Source organism: Coccinella septempunctata, chromosome 9 (assembly GCF_907165205.1).
Source record: "Coccinella septempunctata chromosome 9, icCocSept1.1, whole genome shotgun sequence".
NCBI lineage: Eukaryota > Metazoa > Arthropoda > Insecta > Coleoptera > Coccinellidae > Coccinella > Coccinella septempunctata.
In genome coordinates, this window is record NC_058197.1 from 11,025,225 (window position 1) to 11,045,281 (window position 20,057).

At 35.6% G+C, this 20,057-nt stretch overlaps 2 protein-coding genes across 3 annotated transcripts in view; one reads left to right on the forward strand and one right to left on the reverse strand.

Annotated features, from left to right (window-relative positions):
- The window catches only part of LOC123320672 (flotillin-2), a 248,107-nt gene that overhangs the window by 96,709 nt on the left and 131,341 nt on the right, over positions 1-20,057 (reverse strand). The window lies entirely within an intron of this gene.
- LOC123320665 (glucose dehydrogenase [FAD, quinone]-like) lies at positions 9,152-19,823 on the forward strand. Of its 2 annotated transcripts, none has more exons than XM_044908040.1 (5): positions 9,152-9,363; positions 14,820-15,173; positions 15,229-15,584; positions 17,764-18,024; positions 18,217-19,823. In XM_044908040.1, exons 3-5 carry the CDS (start codon positions 15,432-15,434, stop codon positions 19,669-19,671), a joined length of 1,869 nt encoding a protein of 622 aa, XP_044763975.1. In that variant the 5' UTR covers positions 9,152-9,363; positions 14,820-15,173; positions 15,229-15,431; the 3' UTR covers positions 19,672-19,823. The 2 variants fall into 2 exon arrangements, with proteins under 2 accessions (XP_044763975.1, XP_044763977.1); XM_044908042.1 differs by having other exon boundaries at positions 15,235-15,584.

A 20,057-nucleotide genomic window follows, 5' to 3' on the forward strand; every position in this document is an offset into this window, starting at 1 on the left:
TTCTGCAATTGTTTCTCTTTAGGTTTCTTTCTGTAGGTGCATTTTCTTTTTCCGGAAAGTTTATTGATCTCCTCGTTTCTTTTAATATTGAAAATTAAACTTCTAATTATCAATTCAAATTATGAATCGTTGCATGATTTTCTTCCTTGCAAAAACAGCACAAATGAAGCTTTAAAATACTGAGAGAAAATTGCAATTCAGGTGCCATCTTTAGAGGAGTTGTATCTATTTAGAGGCTGCTCAAAGAAAAAGGACCAAATAGGATTCACCCCTAAATTATGCAACAGTTCAACTGAATATTCTTCCACCGACCTCTAACGAATGACTGGACAAAAAAAATTGGAAGGCTGAATGAAGAAAGTTTTATTTTCCATGAGGAATCTACAGTTTTCCTTTGCGACACTGATTCGAAAAACTCTATTAACTCCCAAGTAATGACATCAATTTATATCGGAAGGAATAGGACTATTTCCATTTAGACGTAGGAATACCTATATTAAATATCATCACCTTGTATATCCAGAACGATATAAACTTCTCTTCTTGGAATATAACAAAAAATAGGTTCCCAATCACATGCATGAACTTGAAAGTTTTGAATTTTCAAAACGATTGCTCGGAAACTTCAAGTCTTGCCAGAGTGAGAAGCGCTAGTGTTCTGTTTCATGGGTTGCGGCCTGAAAGTTAACTTCAATATATTCCTTCTCTATTCAGCTTCGAGACACATCTGAATGATTTTTTCATAACCTCGCACCAAAAATGAGTGGTAGTGAAAATAAACACACTTGTTATCTACTCATAACAAAATGCTATAATTTGAAAACTGCACTACACAGCCTGTATCTTAGGAATGATGGAAGATATGGTTCTCATCATCATCTTCATTTCACCCAATCCATTTTGTTTATTTTTCGTTGCCTACCTACCATCAATTGTTACCAATAATAATATTGGTAACGTTGAAATTTGACCCACAAGGAATCATAGATCCAAACTGTATTTTTCAGATTTTCGATAAGCTTTGCTATACCCTCATCGTGGAGCTTCATCCAAACCCTTAAAGGAAGAACATAATAAGTTATTCTATACTGTAGCGTCATCATAGGTGTTGCTAAGAATCGTTCGATTTCTTGTTTAATTGTAGTGAAAGTGAACAATACCTTATGTAATTTTGCACATCTTGTTATGAATTATTCAAGTTGTTATTTTCCTCATTCCATATTTCACTGAGTGAATGAATAGAGAATTTCGTTGAAGACAGAATTAGGTATCCCATTCATTATAGTTCACGTATATTATGTAGACATTTGAAAAGTTCTGCTAATTGGATGTTTATACGTCTTGAGTGAGTTTTTTCAGGTTGCGACGCATTTGGAATGAATGAATTTGAAACACAAGAAGGACATGATGATTAAATTTACAAGTCTCTTTCTTGTCTGAATATCTCGTTAATGAAAAACAATTGTGTGAGTTTGTGTTAAGCAATTCAACGTTTTTTTTTTTCGAATTCTGAAATTTAGTAGATATTTTATTGAGAGAAGTGGCCCATCATTTTGGATGTCATTATCTCACATAAGTAAAGCTGACCAGATTGATAGAAGAAGGTTTGGATTAGCAAATAACATGAGAAGGCCTTTTTGTTGAAAAAAAAAATTGTTCCTCCACTTCATTCTTACAGTAATTCAAGGTCTAAAAGGTTTAACTAGCATAACCTTGCTTTTGCCCTTCTGAAACTGAATTGGTTGCAAAACACAATCTTCTCACGAAAGCACTCAATTGCTTTCTCCTTAATCGGTACGTTTCCAGCATCACTGAATGGTCATCTTTCATACAATACTACTTATGAGGTTATGTTGTAAAAGAAGAGAACCCACACCACGTTTTCCTTATCTCCCTTCTTACATCAAAACTCTCACTTATCCCTGTATGAACGACTTCATGTTTGGCATTGGAAAATGGTTATTTGCTTACATAACAGAACAGCGTTGGTCTTCAGAGAACTTTCTTTTCAATAGCGCGACCTTTGTGGTTAGCTGTTCACGAATAATTCAATGAAAATGCGACCAACGGGAATGTTTGTATTTTGAGGAAGCTGAAGGCTTGGTTTATGTGTACTCATATTGTGTTTTCTCCTCTTGAAATGACCTTGAGTTATTATCGCAATGAGATGCTTGAAAACAAACTTACTCACTCACTTAACACTCTCTCATTTTAAAACTTTTGCTAAAGGCTCAAACTCAAACGTTGCCAGAGGATTTACCAACTTCAAACAATCTTTCAGTATTTGATTTTCCCAAGCACAGTTATATGCAGGGTGTTTTCAAAGGTGGTGCTTGTTTTTGACATGAGGTAGAAGTCTATATAAAGTTCTATATAAAATATTCAAGATGGCTGAACTACAACCCCTACAATTTCGACAGTTCATCAAATTAAACGAAATTGAACGAAACATAACCATATGGCTGGACAATGAATGGTTCAATTGCTCATTATTTGCATCAGGTCACTTCAAAAATTGTTGTATCGTGCTATTAGGGGTGAAAACACTGTAGTGAGACAATTCATTGAAAGTGTGCCTATGTTGACAAAGCATTGTTACTCTATTTCATCCCATTTCTACGACGATTGTTGGGGGATTCGAACAAAAAGAAAATATTTATGACCATTGTGAAAAATTTGTGAATAAATTAGACGAATTTTATGGGTGATACTTTGAACTAATATTTCATTTTTTTACACTTGGTCCCAAGTATTTTTTCCATTGGTTAGCGATAATTCAGATAACAAATGATCTAGAGTCCAACTTTGTCTTTTTTATGGCGAAACGTTTTATTTTCACCAATTCTACCTTCTGTTAAATTTAAATCCTCAATTTCAAATACACCCTGTATAATTACTCAGGCTAAACTCTCGAATTTTTGGAGTTTTGCAGTGTTGGCACAGAGTTGTTAAAGATGGGTTCAGAGAACCCTTATTCTTTTCGTGAGTTCCCACAAAAGCTGAATAATACTCGTCAGGGACAACAACCTACTCATAACAAGAAAAAAGCAGATCCCATTAACTCTGGTGTACGTCCATGTATTTTTCTGCCAATCCTTCTATACTCTTTAGTGTTTAGTATCAGTAGAGCGTCATGATGCACATTGAGAAGCTGGATATTATAATCGTATGGAGTACAATAACCTCTCCAAGTCCAAAAAAAGGCTATTGAGGTCATTACTGATATTTTTTGGATTCTGTTGCTCTCAGGTAAGATCACTAGAGGATATGTCTATTGTTTTGCTTTCTATGATGGCGTACATAAACTAGCATCAGTGGTATGATGACCCAATGACTTGAGTAGGATGAGGACTAAAAGGGAGAGGTAAAATGGGACTTGGCAAATATTTTGATGGTTTATCTTTCCAGTTTTTCTTGAATGAAAAGTTTTTACCCCTAACCCCTTATATAAGAAGGCAGAGAATAAACCTAACCTAATCCCTAAGATGAGAAGACGAAGAATAAACGAGCTCATCCAACAATTCGACAAGTGCAGTGAAAGGAAATAATGAGTTTTTTGCATCCCGTAGACGTATAATTCAGCAATTTGTTAAGTAATCTTCTTCATATACAGCTTCTCAAAATGGACGGACCATTAGATTTCTAAAATATGTAAAATTTAGAAAACGATATCGATCTAACGGCAATCATCCAGATTTCGCGAATTCATTCGAGTTGTCGTTATTGACGGGATAGTTGTAGAACGTCCAGTGTTATTTCGTCGTTTTTTCTGTGAGGATTTGGATGAAACGTTAGGGGAGCTAGGTTTTGCGGTGAGTACATCTCATAACATTGTACCCCAACGACAGAAGGTGGTGAAAGGAATTGAAAACGAAAGAAACATTGTTGTTCGATAAGTAGTACTGAAGTGCCCATTGACCCTATTTTCACTATCGGCTCCTATTGTACGGATACCCTAAGAAGAAGCTTAGATTCTTATTCGATAATTGTTACTGAAGTTTTTGTTATCCTTAAAACGAGCGTAAGTTCATTTTGTTATCCTATATCTATTTACATTGACTTGATGTGTCCGATATCTGATAAAAATCCATAGTTAAACTGAAATAACCTTTTTTTTTAAAAGATGAGTTATTTTAACATTACACGTGTTTCGCATCAATGATAGCATCTTCAGGTTGGTGATGGTAAACCAACTTCGCGGTGAGTTCTAACTAACTGAAGTTAGTCAGCTAAGAAGGTGCTGACATTCTTGTTCAATATTTGTTACTGAAGACCAATTTCATGGTGTTTTCACTACCGGCTTCTAGTGTATTGTGTGTAAGTACTGACACTAACATACAGATAGAAAACACCCAGAGGATCACGAAAAACGCCCACATGTAGTATCTAATTTCCATTCAAATTTGAAAAACACTCTGTAAATCAGGACCTAGAACTCCTAGATACGACATTTATTACTCAAACTATTCTCCTCTTAATTGGATACATTTATTACAGCAAACCTGGAAGGTCTCTAGACCTTCGGATGGAGCCAAATCTGGTGAATAAGGGGGTGTTCTAGTAATTCAAACCCCAAATCAAGAATTTTTTGCATGGCAACGTGAGATTTGTGTGCAGGGGCGTTGTGTTGCGAAAACAAAACACCTTTCGATGGTTTTCCTCGTCTTTTCTCTTTATTTTTTTCGCGTGAGTGGTCAGTAATATCGAATAGTAATCTCCGGTAATTGTTCTATCCTTTTCCAATAAATCAATCATGATTATTCCATGGCAATCCCAAAAAAGTGAAGCGAGAACTTTTCCAGCAGATTCTTGGACACGAAACTTCTTAGGTCTTGGACAACCAGAGTGTCGCCATTCCATTGATTGTTGCTTTGTTTCTGAATCGTAGAAATGTACCCAAGTCTTATCCATAGTAAAAATTCGGTTAAAGAAGTCTACATCGTTTTCAAATCGAGTACAGATCGAACGTGATGCTTCTACCCTTGCACATTCAAACATTTGGGGATGCATTTTGCAGCAATTTTTCTCATGTCCAAATTGACGTGAACTATATGATGAACGCGTTCGTATGAAATATTCGGTGCTTCAGATATCCGTTTTAGCCCAATTCGACGGTCTGATAAAATCATGTCATGAACTGCATCGATATTTTCGGGAACTGACACAGAAACTTAGCTCTTTTAAAGCTTGCAGTTCAATTTTTCACTGTCGCATAACTCGCATACGAAGGACATTGATCACCAAGGGTATTAAGCATATCTTCGTAAATCTGCTAACCTCTTAACCCTTTTAAATACAGGTACCTACTTGATGATGGCTCGATACTCCAATTTTTCGATTTTCACAATTTCGGTGGACATCTTCTTTCTTTTAATTCAATGCGTAACTCTGGTTTACTTTTTGGACCTCAAACTTCACACTGACACTTCAAATGAGTTATTGTTCGTTGCTATGGGAACGCAATATTTTTTTTATGCATGGAACTGGTCTAGGCTAACTAGATATCAATACATCATCCTATCTTTAACTGGCAGAGAACTGACAGAAATGAAATTGAGCGAAAATGCAATAAAATTTTTTGGTGGTAAACACCCTTTAATTGTAAGGGGTAGAAAAAGCCACCCATCAAATTTGTTTCGCAAGAATTTTTTTTCCTTCTTATAATAACATCCAAACTGATTATTTCGAGAATAATGATGTAATATGAATGCTGAAATGCATTGAGGGAGTTTTCAAAATTATATTGTACCTATTATTGTACGCTTTATGCCAACCTCGATTCCCTTTCAAACTTCTGGAACAGATGATACCTTGTATTGAAATAGAGAATGAATTACTTACCTCTTGAAAGTCTTCGATTCTTAATAAAAATGACCCACCTGCAAAAGAAAAAACAGTTATGATAAAAAGTATCCAATATAGCGTTCCTGACGAGTAAACTTTTAAAAGGTTCAAAAAAGTGCGCAATCTTCCTAATTTCTCGAAAATAGTCCCTTCTGAACAACTTTCAATTTAATCAACGTCATTTCTAACTGAACTGAATTCAGCAGACCCATTAAAAAAAACAAGCTAGGTGCTTTATGCAAATAGCAACAAACTTGGAGCTCATAATCCAATGAGTGAAAGCAAATCAACCATGCAACAAAGTTAATTTTGCTATCTTGATGAAATCATGTCATGAAGCGTTCAACAAAAATGACCCTTCTTCAACTGGTACTGTGAGCCATTGTGGTCAACGTCAATAAAAGGTCATTCACGTCGATCCAATGAAATATGAAAGTGATAAGCCTAAGGTAAGGTCACATTTAAAATTAACAACTCTCCTACACAAGAAATTCTCCTCTATTGTTACTAAAAATAACTGCTTATTTTTTCTTTGAATCCCATCTATCGTTAACCAACTGACGCATGTCATAAGGCGTTGCAAGTGGCAACATAATACTAGAATACAAAGTTGTGATGCATGATCACAATCTGAATAATTAAAAGTAAAACCGAATGGCTAATAGACTTGGAGAAAGTGGCGGAATGTTAAACTGAAACTGTCGCTAGAACAACCTGCGATGTTTATAAGTAACTCGTTTTGAAATTTGGGTGAAGCAGTGACGAAGAAGAGATTGTTTTGAATTCTTTAGGTTCATGATAGGATAACTGAACAAAATAACTTCTGATAGTGCGCTTTATGAAGGTAAAAATGTGAGAAATTTTTTAGAAGTGAACCATTTCAAATATTCTCGAAAATGATTTTTTTTTATTTAAAAATTTTAGGAATCAGCATAAAGCATTCGAGAAAAATATTTGTCGTGTCAATCTGCAATTGTTGATAAACACTTCGCGGAAAAATACAGAACTATACAGAAAAACTATAGGATTTTCCTAAACTCTGCAAAAGAGGAAAAGAAAATATCTATCGATTTTGAGAATAATCATTCAAGTGAGTGACCAATATTTTTTAAAATGTCCTCGAAAAATTTTCTTCGAAGTGAATTATTTTGTGAAATAATGAAATAATAGAACGTTTTTATTTTCATGATTTGAATTGAATCTATTTCCGAGAATGAGAAAAATGTTTGGAAATATCCTAGAGCAAATGTGAGAATTTTTATGGTTATCTGGTATAAAACTAACCTATAAATTAAATATTCCGCAAAGTTAATTGTCTTTTTTTTTCAAGATATTGGCTGATAGGATGTCTATGGAATCTGAAAATGATTCATAAAAGTGCCCAATATTTGTGAAAACATGATTGAGGAATTGTAAAGCATTCTTATGATTCTCTCGTACTAAAATAACGGAATTATGAAAGGGATTAGTGATTTGAATGACAAATTTTGGAAAACAAATACTTGCAAAAAAATCCTCGAAAAGCTATAAAAATGTTTCTTTTTACGAGAATATTCCACAAAACAAAGAATGTATGTGAAGTTTTCGACCTAATGAATATAAATAATAAGAGAATTATTCATACAAGTGACCAATATTTTTGAAAATATTCCCGATAATATTTTTTATGATTTTCTTCGCCCTTCTCTCCGCGTTTTTAAAGCTATATGTACGCGTGTACCAGAACTCGATATAGTTATTTGTTGTAGGAGAATTGCATTCATGTTCCTCGAAATTTATTATGGTTTCTTTGTTTCTGTAAAACTCTTCAAAATTTGCTTTTTTGGAATGAAGGAAGAGGCATTTTTTTAGGAATATTGAAAACACGGTGGATAAAAGTTTTTAGCTTTGTGAATTTTTCGAAATGGAGAATGTACACTCTGTTTTTCCTATTATTATAGAAACACTGGAGCTTCGAAATTTGAAAATCACTCATTTTACTGTTGATAGTAGTCAAGTTAGGTTTCCTTATCATTTGCTCTATAGACATAGAAAGCTTTAAACATAAAGAATAGATGAATTTCAATGGACAAACAAAAAAGTGCTAAGGTAAACAACACTAGTGAATAAAAATGAATAAATTCAAACTAGAATTTTCAAGTCATAAACCAGCCTCTATGAAACTTTCACAACGGAATTGACTTTCACAAGGGTGTGTTAATTAAACTGTTCGAAATTTAATACCATTTTCTTGTTCCTAATAATACATGTTTTATTTTCGTAAGATTCGATGTTTTTGGAATCTTGGTATTTTCTACAATGGTATGTTTTTCAATAGAAGATAGTGTGATTCAAATCAGATAATTTCGAATGAATTGTAAACAATCAACGATACACATTTCATAATATTTTATTATTTATTTTTATTTATTACATAGTTGTTTCGAGTAGAGGACAAGCCTATAATCTCGAAGATCATTAGATTAAGTATGTGCATACATAAACTGATGAGGATAAATATTTTGAAAATATTTAGGGTGGGTTTCTCAAATGATATTTGTTTTGATTTTGGAAATGCGGTTCAAAAATTTGCCAAAGATCCTTGTTGTTTGTTTTTTGTAATGTACCATCCAAAAACCCGACAAGCTTCATTAAAATAGAATGAAAATCAACATTTTATTCTAGAATATGATTTTCAAATTTTAGAGACATTAAGCTAACGCTACTAAAAAACCTGAATGCAATACTTCTGCTGTCATTTCAATAAATATTTTTTGATGAGCATGAATAAAAAGTTATGGTGAAAAATAAAAAGGGTTGCCGATTTCACCCCTCTGTAGGTATGGGGAATCGGTGAGTTCTAGGTGTATCTCTATGTGAAGAATACCACTGCTAAATTTAATTTGCGTAGGTATCTCTGTCCCTCTTAAAAAAATTCAATGAATCCATAATCAAGTCATCATCTTTGAATTTATTCCAATCAATCCTGGAACACCCTGTAGAATTCACAATGTCGAAACTGGAATTCCATCAACTTGCACCAAGTTTCCGAATCCGACAATGACCTCCTCCCTGATTCAAGGACATCCAACATCGTGACAACCTTCAAGAACCTTCGCGATCTCTCTAGCGTTAAATTTCACGCGAATATTTCCCAACCACCGACTCAACCATCTATAACTCTTTCCTTCCTCACTTCCTGATTGTTAACGCAATACGACGATGACCATCGCCAGAGACCACTTTCTTTCTTATCCCCCCGCGAACGACCCATCCCCACGACCTGGTGGAACGCGCCGAGAAGGTGGTTTTCACCGGTCGGGCCCTCTGCAGACGTCTAGAACGGCGGCGCGATAACTCTTGGAGCTGCACTTTCTGGCAGTTTAATTGGACAGTCGTGTGATATCGTCTTGGTGTGTTTTTCTGAGTGAATACTTCGAAGAAGGTGTCCACTGTGTTTGAATCGATTTCGGGGATTTTGTTGAGGTTGCAGATGTTCGCTTAGTGGCTCCGAAGATGCATCGTTGGGAAGTTAATAAGGTAAAATGATCTCTTCATGCATATAGTTACATTCAAACTTTTTCGATCAAGTTGCTTGATTGATTTCAATCTAATTTGTTTCCAAAATACGTTCTCATTAAATTCAGCAGAAAAAAATAGCTATACTATAATATAATTTCGATTATGGAAGCACCATAAGAAACACCCAAATAAACTTATATGGAATACCTTAGAGTTTTTGAAAATATTTTATCTCTAAACAAATTGACTCTCTAGTTATGTGCATCAAAAATGCAACCCCTCTTTTCCACTTCGTTGAATCCATGTTTCTAAGAAGTATATCATTAGGAAAGAATGACTTGCATAGTGCAAAGTGGGGGAAAAATTGGTTCAGTAGATCAGGGTGCATTCCAAACAGTTGATCAGCCAAATGAAGCTATCGTAAGGTTAATAACACCCACAAGCAAGACGTCTAGCCAAGCTAGCAAAAAGAAATAGAGGATTATCTCATCCAGAACTTCACAAACCACTTCCATAAGAAAGAAAAATGAGAAAGAATATCAGTGAGCATGACTTTGTGTCAGAGAATGAAATGAAAAGTTCCACCGCTATCCAGACAATACGAGATTGAATGGTTTTGCTTGGTTTTCGAAAGAAGACCATAAGAAAATGAACGAAAGACCTATTTTCAGATGGACCAGGAACTTTTCTAGATCATAATTCGACTGTTGGAGGTGCTCTTGCAGAAGATTTTTCTTTTTATGCAGGATAATGTCCCAACGCAAAAAAAGATCAGAGCAAGACTTGAATATTGCTCAAATGTTTGAGCTCACCACCCAAACATTAGTTGCAACTCTTGGATTATATCCAGAAAAAAAGTGATGAACTGCCAAACTTTTCCCAGTCTACAGTCGTTGGAACAGAGAAGAGACTTGTCATGTTCTACAGATCCTATCACGTTCGATGATCCTATTTCTGTATCTGCAGAAAGTGATGGAAGCTGCTGACCAGCAGCAATAGGGCTGCAACTCATGCGCATCTTTGTGCTATTCTATTACCAACTCCAAGAGCTTGTACTTACCGACAAATCTCTCCTTTATCTCAACCGAATTAAAAAATTGAAGAACACGCTTTCAATTGATGTGAGTTTGTCGAAGAATCATTTCCAGCAATCCAAAATTAGAATCAGCACTCTGCAACTTTCTCTACAGAGCACCAATAAGGGTTGAGACACATAAGAGGAGTGTAAGAGAGCCCGTCGAAACAATTCAGAAAAGACACAACAAAATAGACTTCCCTGAGGGAGAATTTGTCAGGAGTATAGACAAAAGATAAAAAATAATTCGTTTTTACATTGTAGCAAGATATGGAAATGAAGAACATGATCTTCGACTAAAGACTCTGTTAATTTTTGTGAACATTTATCAGTAGTATTATCAATGCCAAGATTTCATTAGTTTTATCATTCAAAAGTGAGCATTAGAGAAACATAATCCATTAAATTCATTGAAAAAACTTTCAAGATATGTCAGTCTCCTTAAGTCCTTAAAGAGAACCCATGAGACAAATCAAACTTCATCGCTTAACTCCATCAAGAATTAACAATATAAAATATAAGTAGTATTCCCTTAAAAATTCACTGATATACCTAACAGTATTAAGGATGGATCAAGGCACTTTTTTAGGTGATGAATGTTGGCATCATTTTAATCATACCATTGAGAAGGTGCAATGCACTGAGACAGTGCCAAAGAACTCTATACTCGATAAGAAAATCAGACACTGTTATTTAACTCAAAAAGATATAAATACATATCAAATCTACCAAAGCTACAAGTTCAGGTATGACCGTGTGAGTTCATGTATGAAAATAGTTCGATCTAATCATGGAATAGAGAATAGACAATTAAAAGAGACTGAGAATAATGGACACATATTATATTCACAACTCTATTGGTTTTTGTCACTCATTCTTAGTGAAATCTATACTACAAGATTTGTTACTTACAGTTCAATTAAAACAGTCAAATAATTGGCTTAGGATTCATTAATTCAAGAAACAATTAGGAGCGTGCCAATGACCAAATCTACACAAATTGCTCAATTTCAACTAATTAAGTATATTTCAAGGGAGAAAATTGACCCAAAAACCTTATTGCATCTATCAAGTATCATTTCAAGGATTCATAAATAAAAACTTGTTCCTAACGAATTCTTTATCCTACGTGAAACTGTCATCTAATTTTTTTTACTCCACTATTGAAGGTAGGGTGCTTGAAGTTGAACGATCCTTTCTACAAATATTCGATATTAGGATTATCAGAATCTTCTTGACTGAACGAGTACAGTTAAGTAGATATGTCTCAAACAGTAAGAATCATGTAGATTGAACGATTTTTGAAAAATTGTGCATTTTTCACTTTGCTCTTAATATTTTTGTGTAAACTATTCATGTGTCCTAAGCTTACATGAAAAAATTGTCTAATTTCCCTTAACTTCAGAATGTAACAGACAAAATTCATATCTTTATTCCAATTCAAGTCAATTTTTATTTTCAATCAATCAACTTTTCATTTTTAATTGAGTTGTTTGGTTTTTTTAAATGTCAAGCCAAACAATCTGTGTCAGGAATGGATAAACGTTTTTTGTTGAGAATGATTTGTTCAACAATAAGATTTTCTTTTCAACCCTTCTTTCCAAATCAAAATGAAATGTTTGGCATACACTTTAGGAAAAATTGATGTTTTTTTGTTGCCAAAAACATGCCTTCTTCGTGGGGTTGTGATTGATGGAAGATAAAATGAAGCAACTCTCACATATTCATTTATTTTTGTGATTTTAATTTCAAATTTCAGATAGTTAATCAACTACTGTTCTACAAAAAAGGATGTTTTCGATAACACTTCAAAACCATCAACCACTCTTGATTTGTATGTCACCGACCTCAAAATACATAAAGACATAAAATTAGAATTCAACAAGTTGAATTCATTCCTGAAACAAATGAAGGGCTAATTAAAAACCTTACGTAAAAAGTTAGGGTTGCCCCTCTTAGAGGGTGCATGACAAACTCAATTCAATTCAAGCAACCATAAAAAAATTAAGATAAAATCACGTCTACAAAACAGTTAATACCAAAGATATTAATTTTGTGACTTACTTGTTAATCACTCTGTATAAGTACAGGTAGGTATATATTGAGAATCAAATGTACATTGTGTATAGAAATCATGGGAAGTTGCATGAGATTTTTCTATTAACCAGAAGATTCTTCCATCTGTATTATATAAGCCGAGATTAAGCATATCCACTTTCCCTCCTGGTAAATAATTTGTACCATAATGACATTCTTGAACGATGTTAATGATAAAGTTCGACTACGGAACAGATTTAAACTCAAGCCTCTTGACTGTATGGGAACGAAAGTTGAAAGGAAACAGTTCAAGTTTGTTGACACCGCAATTTCAATCAGAAATCAGAATATTCACGAGATTCTCATGGTACATAAGATCTTTATCAAGAAGACAGGGTGGCTGCAAAACGATATAGGTTTTGGTCGAAGATATTCGATAGGTACTGGTCCAAAGTTCCAATATAGGCTGCGAAAAAAAGAACTTCGAATGATGTATATAAAACGAATGGAATAAATTGTGTTCAACAATGTTTTATTATCATTTGAATTGAGAGATAACTCATTTGGCAACCTAAATGAATAGTTTTACTGGAGGTAATTAGGAGCATTAAATAAATTTCAAAACCTCCTCACATTCTCGTAAACAAGAGGTTATTGCAAAACTCGTTGGGGTACTTATGAGAATGAGTTTGAAAGACCTTGCTCCTAATTTTTAGTGAAAATGTCAAAGAGAACCGGTCAGAACCAATTTCCTAGCCAAAGTATGAATTCCATAAGATTTCTTTTATACATTCAAAAACGGCTTCTTTTGTAAACAGCCCAAGGAATCAAATAATTTTGATCACTGTCATCTTCGAAAATAATGCAGTGAATTAGGAAAGCCATTCATAAAGTCAGTTTGGACTAAAAAGTAAACCAGAATATACCAATGAGAGCAAATTAGTTTATACCCATCATGTCAATGCCTATGCCACGAAAGATTCAAATCAACACTTTTTTGGATTTACCACCATTTGGAACCAGTACTTTGTCCCAATCAGAAATGAATCACCTAATGTCCTAGTATATAGTCACTTTTTATGTTACTAGAATATGCGTCCTCCCGTATAAAATCAGCATAAATGAATACAATAGTATGAATAAATGAGTAAAGATACATGAGTGGGAAAATGAAGTAACAATAAGACCAATAAAACAGAAATGCAAAGACTAATCGAGGAAAGCAATAAGTACATTGGTACCTACGCAATTATGTTTCGTAACGTCCAACATGTGAAATCGATAAACTGCAGATTTCCTAATGCAATAAAAGGAATATATTCCTTCTCCTGTTAGTGTAATGTGAACATCTCAAACAGTTAAGTTCTGTCGTTACCCAGTGGATGTGTGAACCAGAAGATTTTATAGAAAATATAAGAGTGTAATCGTCAATTGGTTGCAGATATTTTCCCTTTGCTGGTGAGCTAATTTCTAAGAAGTGTTTAAATTTGTGTGCGGATTTTTGTGATGTAGTAAAGGGTTGCATACGGCGTTATATTGTGATATTATTTTATTTCCAATCTGCCTCTTTCAATATTGAAAATGAAAACTAGTTAGGAACGTTTTGAAAAAATGGCTTAGACTGTTTGTATTGTCTCATGGTGGCAGCTGATTTTAGTGGCTTCAGAGAGGTTAGATATCAATCCATAATACTCTGTTGATATCGCTTTGAATTCCATACATACTTGTTTCTACTGTGTTGGATATGTATGAAAGTTTATGGTGACAATGCTCCAACTGATAAATCATGCAGGGAATGCTCTCGACGTTCCAATAAAACAAGCCTGTCTCTGGATTGTGAATAAAAGTAGAAGACAAAGAATTGAAGGTATTACTAGATGAAGATTCGAATCAAATAAAAATGAAGCTTGCAGAATTATGTGGGATGACCCAACAAGCAGTTTTCGTACTATTAAAATCCATGGGAACCATTCAAAAGCAAGGGAATTGAAAATTGAAATAGTTTAGGTACGAAATGTATTGCAACCTGATGATTGCACTATCAAGAGACAGTAAAACAAGCGGTTAGTCCAAAGTGGATTGTCCACGAGACCTTTCAACGTTTTCAAAGTACAAGCCAACCAGAAATTATGTTAAAATTAAAGAACACTGACGAGGTTTGAACTCTGAAGTAGAATGAATAAATGAAGAATCATTACACAATATTTCATGAAATGAATTAATGAGTTGTATGTTCTGTTCTAAAAAGAATCTTCTTCAAAATCACTTTCTAGTTATACGTCAAATTATTTATACCCACAATTGAAAAAATATCGATTTAAAAAAAATATCACAAAACTAACTTTTCAATTTCGTGTTACAGATCAGTCTTCTGAAGTCCTCTTGAGGAGATGGGAAAGAGCGACCCAGAGCCGAGCAACTCGAATATTTTCATCCCAAAGGAAAAGTACAACACAGAAATCTACCTTCGCGACAAGTACAAGACATCACAAAACTACTACAACACAACACCAAACGACAGGTACACTGGATACAAGAAGAGACCAAACTCAGATCAGAGTGGAACCACTCAATACGACTATCTCAAACACAACCTTTTGATCAAATCCCGCGTTGGTACAGATTGCGAGCTCTGGCAGTTCCAACAGAGGAAGATCTCCTTCAGGAATTACACGCCGAAGATACTGAACCAAGAAGTTAATATGGGAATGTGGATGTAAGCCCCCAAATCAGTCAAATTTGATAGAGAGTCGCAATATTTATTCTCATAGTTTTAGGAAGGATTGTGAGGAAGACAGTAGACGTTAATGTAAGTTTAGTTCCACCCTATACATAGTCTCCAGCACAAATCGAACCAGACCAGTTTTAGTGACCTGTAAGGAAGTGAGGGGGCCAAAAATCGATCCTTGGGGAACACCCATCGCGCAATGTGGAAATATTGGTTTTGAAGAAGTTATAGTAGGAGATTTTGGACATGTCTGGAATAGTCACAGCTATCGGAACTCTGGTCAGTTTGTCGACCAGTCCAGTGACCATCATTGGTTTGGTACCTGTTTTTGCTGCCGGGTTGGCTTTCATGCGATACCTCCATTTCGACCCAGAAAGTCATCCTGTGAATGTCAGAAACGTAAGTTGTCTTTTTCTGTATAAGTTTAAAAAATTAGGAAAGTACTGAGGTGAAGTCAAGAGTTTTTACGCGTTCGCTCAAATAAACAGAACGGTCATCCATCCAGGTGATGAATTAGCCACGGCTGCTTGTATATCATAGTGGTTTCATTCAGCTGATACGCGCCGAATGTAAAAGATAACAGTTACGCCATACAATTAATGCAAAAGTATAATTTGAATTGAACTTTACTGGACTGAATGATTCATCTAGTCCGGCATCAAGAGTAACTACGTTGCTAAATGGAAAGTTTCATAATAGGCAGTTGTTGAGGTAATTAGGGTATTATAATTTCTCACATGCATTGTAGCTGAGCAAATTCTAATTGATAGTCGTCTATTTTACGCATAATTATTAACAATACCAAGTTTCGTTAACTCATATTTCTCAGTACTTCAAATCAATTCGATCCATATTTATATCTTGCATATGTAAATGTAATCAGGGTTAAAATATGAAAAATTATCTTCTCGATAATTTTACAAAATATTATTCTTCGTAGCATTGTTCTTTCAATCCTACATATCGGTCCATTAAACTGGGTTGCATCGCTCACATAAATTCACAGTGCATTGGCTCATAATTTCTATTGCAATTTCTTGCTCAATTTGTTCGAGAGAAAAATTCTATAAGAAGCCTATATTGAGGACAGATCTAATCTAAGTGAAATGTGGCACCTGTGTGCATTCTATCATGGCCTAAGAGACAAGTTAAGTTCTCTACATCAAAACAAGTGGGAAGTTTCTACTCAAAATTCAATGAACTTGAAGGGTTGATAATACGGCCATCTTGAATATTTTATAGAAACTATACGAGGAAACAGTAAAAATCGAAAAATTGGAGTATCGAGCCATCATCAAGTACCTGTATTTAAAAGGGTTGAGGGGTAAGCAGATTAACGAAGATGTGCTTAATACCCTTGGTGATCAATGTCCTTCGTGTGCGACCATAAAAAATTGTACTGCAAGCTTCAAAAGAGGTAAATTTTTCATTGAAGATGATGACCGATCGCGAAGGCCAGTTTCTGTGTCAGTCACCGAAAATATCGATGCAGTTCACGACATGATTTTATCAGACCGTCGAATTGGGCTAAAACGGATATCTGAAGGACTGATCATTTCATAAGAACGCGTTCATCATATAGTTCACGTCAATTTGATGAGAAAAATTGCTGCAAAATGGATCCTCAAATGTTTGAATGTTGACCAAAAGAGTGCAAAAGTAGAAGCATCGCGTTCGATCTGTGCTCGATTTGAAAACGATGCACACATCTTAAACCGAATTGTTACTATGGATGAGACTTGAGTACATTTCTATGATCCAGAAACAAAGCAACAATCGATGAACTGGCGACACTCTGGTTCTCCAAGACCTAAAAAGTTTTGTGTCCAAAAATCTGCTGGAGAAGTTCTTGCTTTAGTTTTTAGGGATTGCCATGGAGTAATCATGATTGATTTTTTTGGAAAAGGGTAGAACAATAACCGGAGATTAATATTCGACTATTCGACCACTCTACGGGAAAAAATTAAAGAGAAAGCTAAATAAAGGCGTTTTGTTTTTGCAGAACAACGCCCCTGCACAAAAATTCGTGATTTAAGTTTGAATTACTAGAAAACCTCCCTTATCCACCAGATTTTTCTCCATCCGACTATCATCTCTTTCCTCAACTGAAAAAAGTTCAAAAGGTCCTAAATTTCCTTCCAACGAGGAGGTAATAAAAGCTGTGGAGGTCTGGTTTGCAGAGCAAGAAGAAACATTTTTCTTTGAAAGATCTAGAGACGTTGCAGGTTCGCTGTAATAAATGTATCCAATCAAGAGGAAAATATGTTTAATAATAAAATATTTTGACATTAAAATTTTATTTGTTTCTATAGTAGGCTAAGAATTTTTCAATATATCCTCGTATTTGGTTAGAGGATTCATTTTTATCAGTTCTATCTGCTGATAAAAAGCACGTACCTTTGAGAACATTTTGTATTTAATGATTAGTATTGTGATTTAGAAGAAAATTGAGGAAAACGACATATTTGAACTGATTGATTCTTTTGAGATTGACCATACCAAGAACACTATCGTGCAGTTAAACTTCCTCCCAACCTTTTTGTCCATTTACCGAATTTAATGAGATCTTTTTTTTCAGGTTAGGGCGGAATACGATTTTGTGGTAGTAGGTGGCGGGTCTGCAGGGGCGGTGGTGGCATCCCGTCTTTCAGAAATTGGCAATTGGACTGTGTTACTGCTAGAGGCCGGAGGCGATGAGAATGAAATCTCTGATATTCCGTCCCTGGCCGGTTACACGCAAATGACAGAGATGGACTGGATGTACCAGACGTCACCACCAGGACAATCCGCCTATTGTCTTGCCATGATTGGAGACAGATGCAATTGGCCTAGGGGAAAAGTAAGTCTCTTTCAAAATTTTATTTACTTGCAAAGAAAATATTTGAATACTGCCATAACGCAGACAGACCAAAACATGTATCCTTGTGATTGTTAATCTATCAAACATTCGTTTTAAATGTCAGATGATTCAATTCTCATTATATCATCTGCATAGCCTCCAAAAACTTCTAAAAACACTATTCCTCCACAGGTTCTGGGAGGATCTAGTGTCCTCAACGCCATGATATACGTCCGTGGAAACAAATTGGACTACGACAGATGGGCAGAAGACGGCAACGAAGGCTGGTCATACGAAGAAGTGCTTCCATACTTCCTGAAAAGCGAGGACAACCGAAACCCCTACCTCTCCAAAACCCCCTACCACAAAACTGGCGGTTACCTCACCGTTCAAGAATCCCCATGGAGGACTCCCTTATCCATAGCTTTCCTCCAAGCTGGAAGGGAACTCGGATACGAAATACGAGATTGCAACGGAGCCAAACAAACCGGCTTCATGCTCTCCCAGGGAACCATAAGACGAGGCTCCAGATGTTCCACAGCCAAGGCCTTCCTTCGTCCTGTGAGAAACAGGAGCAACCTCCACATAGCCATGAACGCCCAAGTGACCAAAGTACTAATAGATCCTGAAACTAAAAAGGCTTACGGAGTCAAATTCCTGAGAAACAACAGATTCAAAACTGTGAGAGCCAAGAGGGAAGTGATCCTTTCTTCGGGAGCCATTGGAAGTCCACAGATCCTCATGCTTTCTGGAGTGGGACCCAGGGAAGATTTGACCAAGTTCAAGATACCAGTGCTGAGTGATCTGAAAGTTGGTCATAACCTCCAGGATCACATTGGTCTAGGAGGACTTACCTTCATCATAGACGATCCAATAACGTTCACGAAAAGCAGATACCAAACGCCATCTGTTATAATGGAGTATCTGATGAGGGAGCAAGGACCAATGACTTCTCTAGGAGGTGTGGAAGGTCTAGCTTTCGTGAACACCAAATACGCACCGAAATCTGGTCTCTGGCCAGATATCCAGTTCCACTTTGCGCCAAGCAGTGTGAACTCTGACGGGACACAAGTGAAGAAAATCACAGGACTCAGAGATAGCGTGTATAACACCGTGTATAAGCCATTGAAAGATGCCGAGACATGGACTATCTTACCCTTACTCTTAAGACCGAAGAGTACAGGTTGGGTAAGATTGAGATCGAAGGATTTCAAAGTGTATCCTGATATAAATCCGAATTATTTCACGCATAAGGAAGATGTGCTCACCCTTATTGAAGGTATAAGAATAGCTTTGAATGTATCGGCATCTCAAGCTTTCCAACGGTTCAATTCAAGGCCGCATACGATGCCTTTTCCAGGGTGCAGGCAATATCCCTTCGATTCCGATGAATATTGGGAGTGTAGCCTTCGTCATTTCACATTTACCATCTACCATCCAACAAGCACATGCAAGATGGGACCACCAAGTGATCCTGATGCTGTCGTAGATCCTAGACTCAAGGTATACGGCATACAAGGACTCAGGGTGATAGATGCAAGTATCATGCCAAAAATAGTGAGTGGCAATACGAATGCACCAACGATTATGATTGGCGAGAAAGGGGCGGATATGATAAAAGAAGATTGGGGCATACCAGTGAGGTAGCACTGTGAATAGCATCAAGGTGTGCCCTAGTCATTTGAGTAAAGCCACATTATTTCGGGATTCTTTGATTCCATTTATTTATTTAATTGTGTATATATAGAGTCTTAGCCCAGTTGTATAAATACTGTAAAATATATTTTTGTTAATAAAGAGAGTGTATTTAATTTAAGTTATATTCAAAATGTTCAACTGATCATGATAAGGGAGGGATATTCGAGTAATCCTCCTAGGTTAGTTTTTTCAGTTACTTTCGAAGAAATAGGTTTGGTTTGGGAGGAAAGAAGTGTCGGTTCTCTCAATCAAAAATATCGAAAGTGGATTAATTTTTACAGGGCTTTAAAAAGTTATCATTCCTCCTTACTTAATACAGATTTCAATAAAGAAGA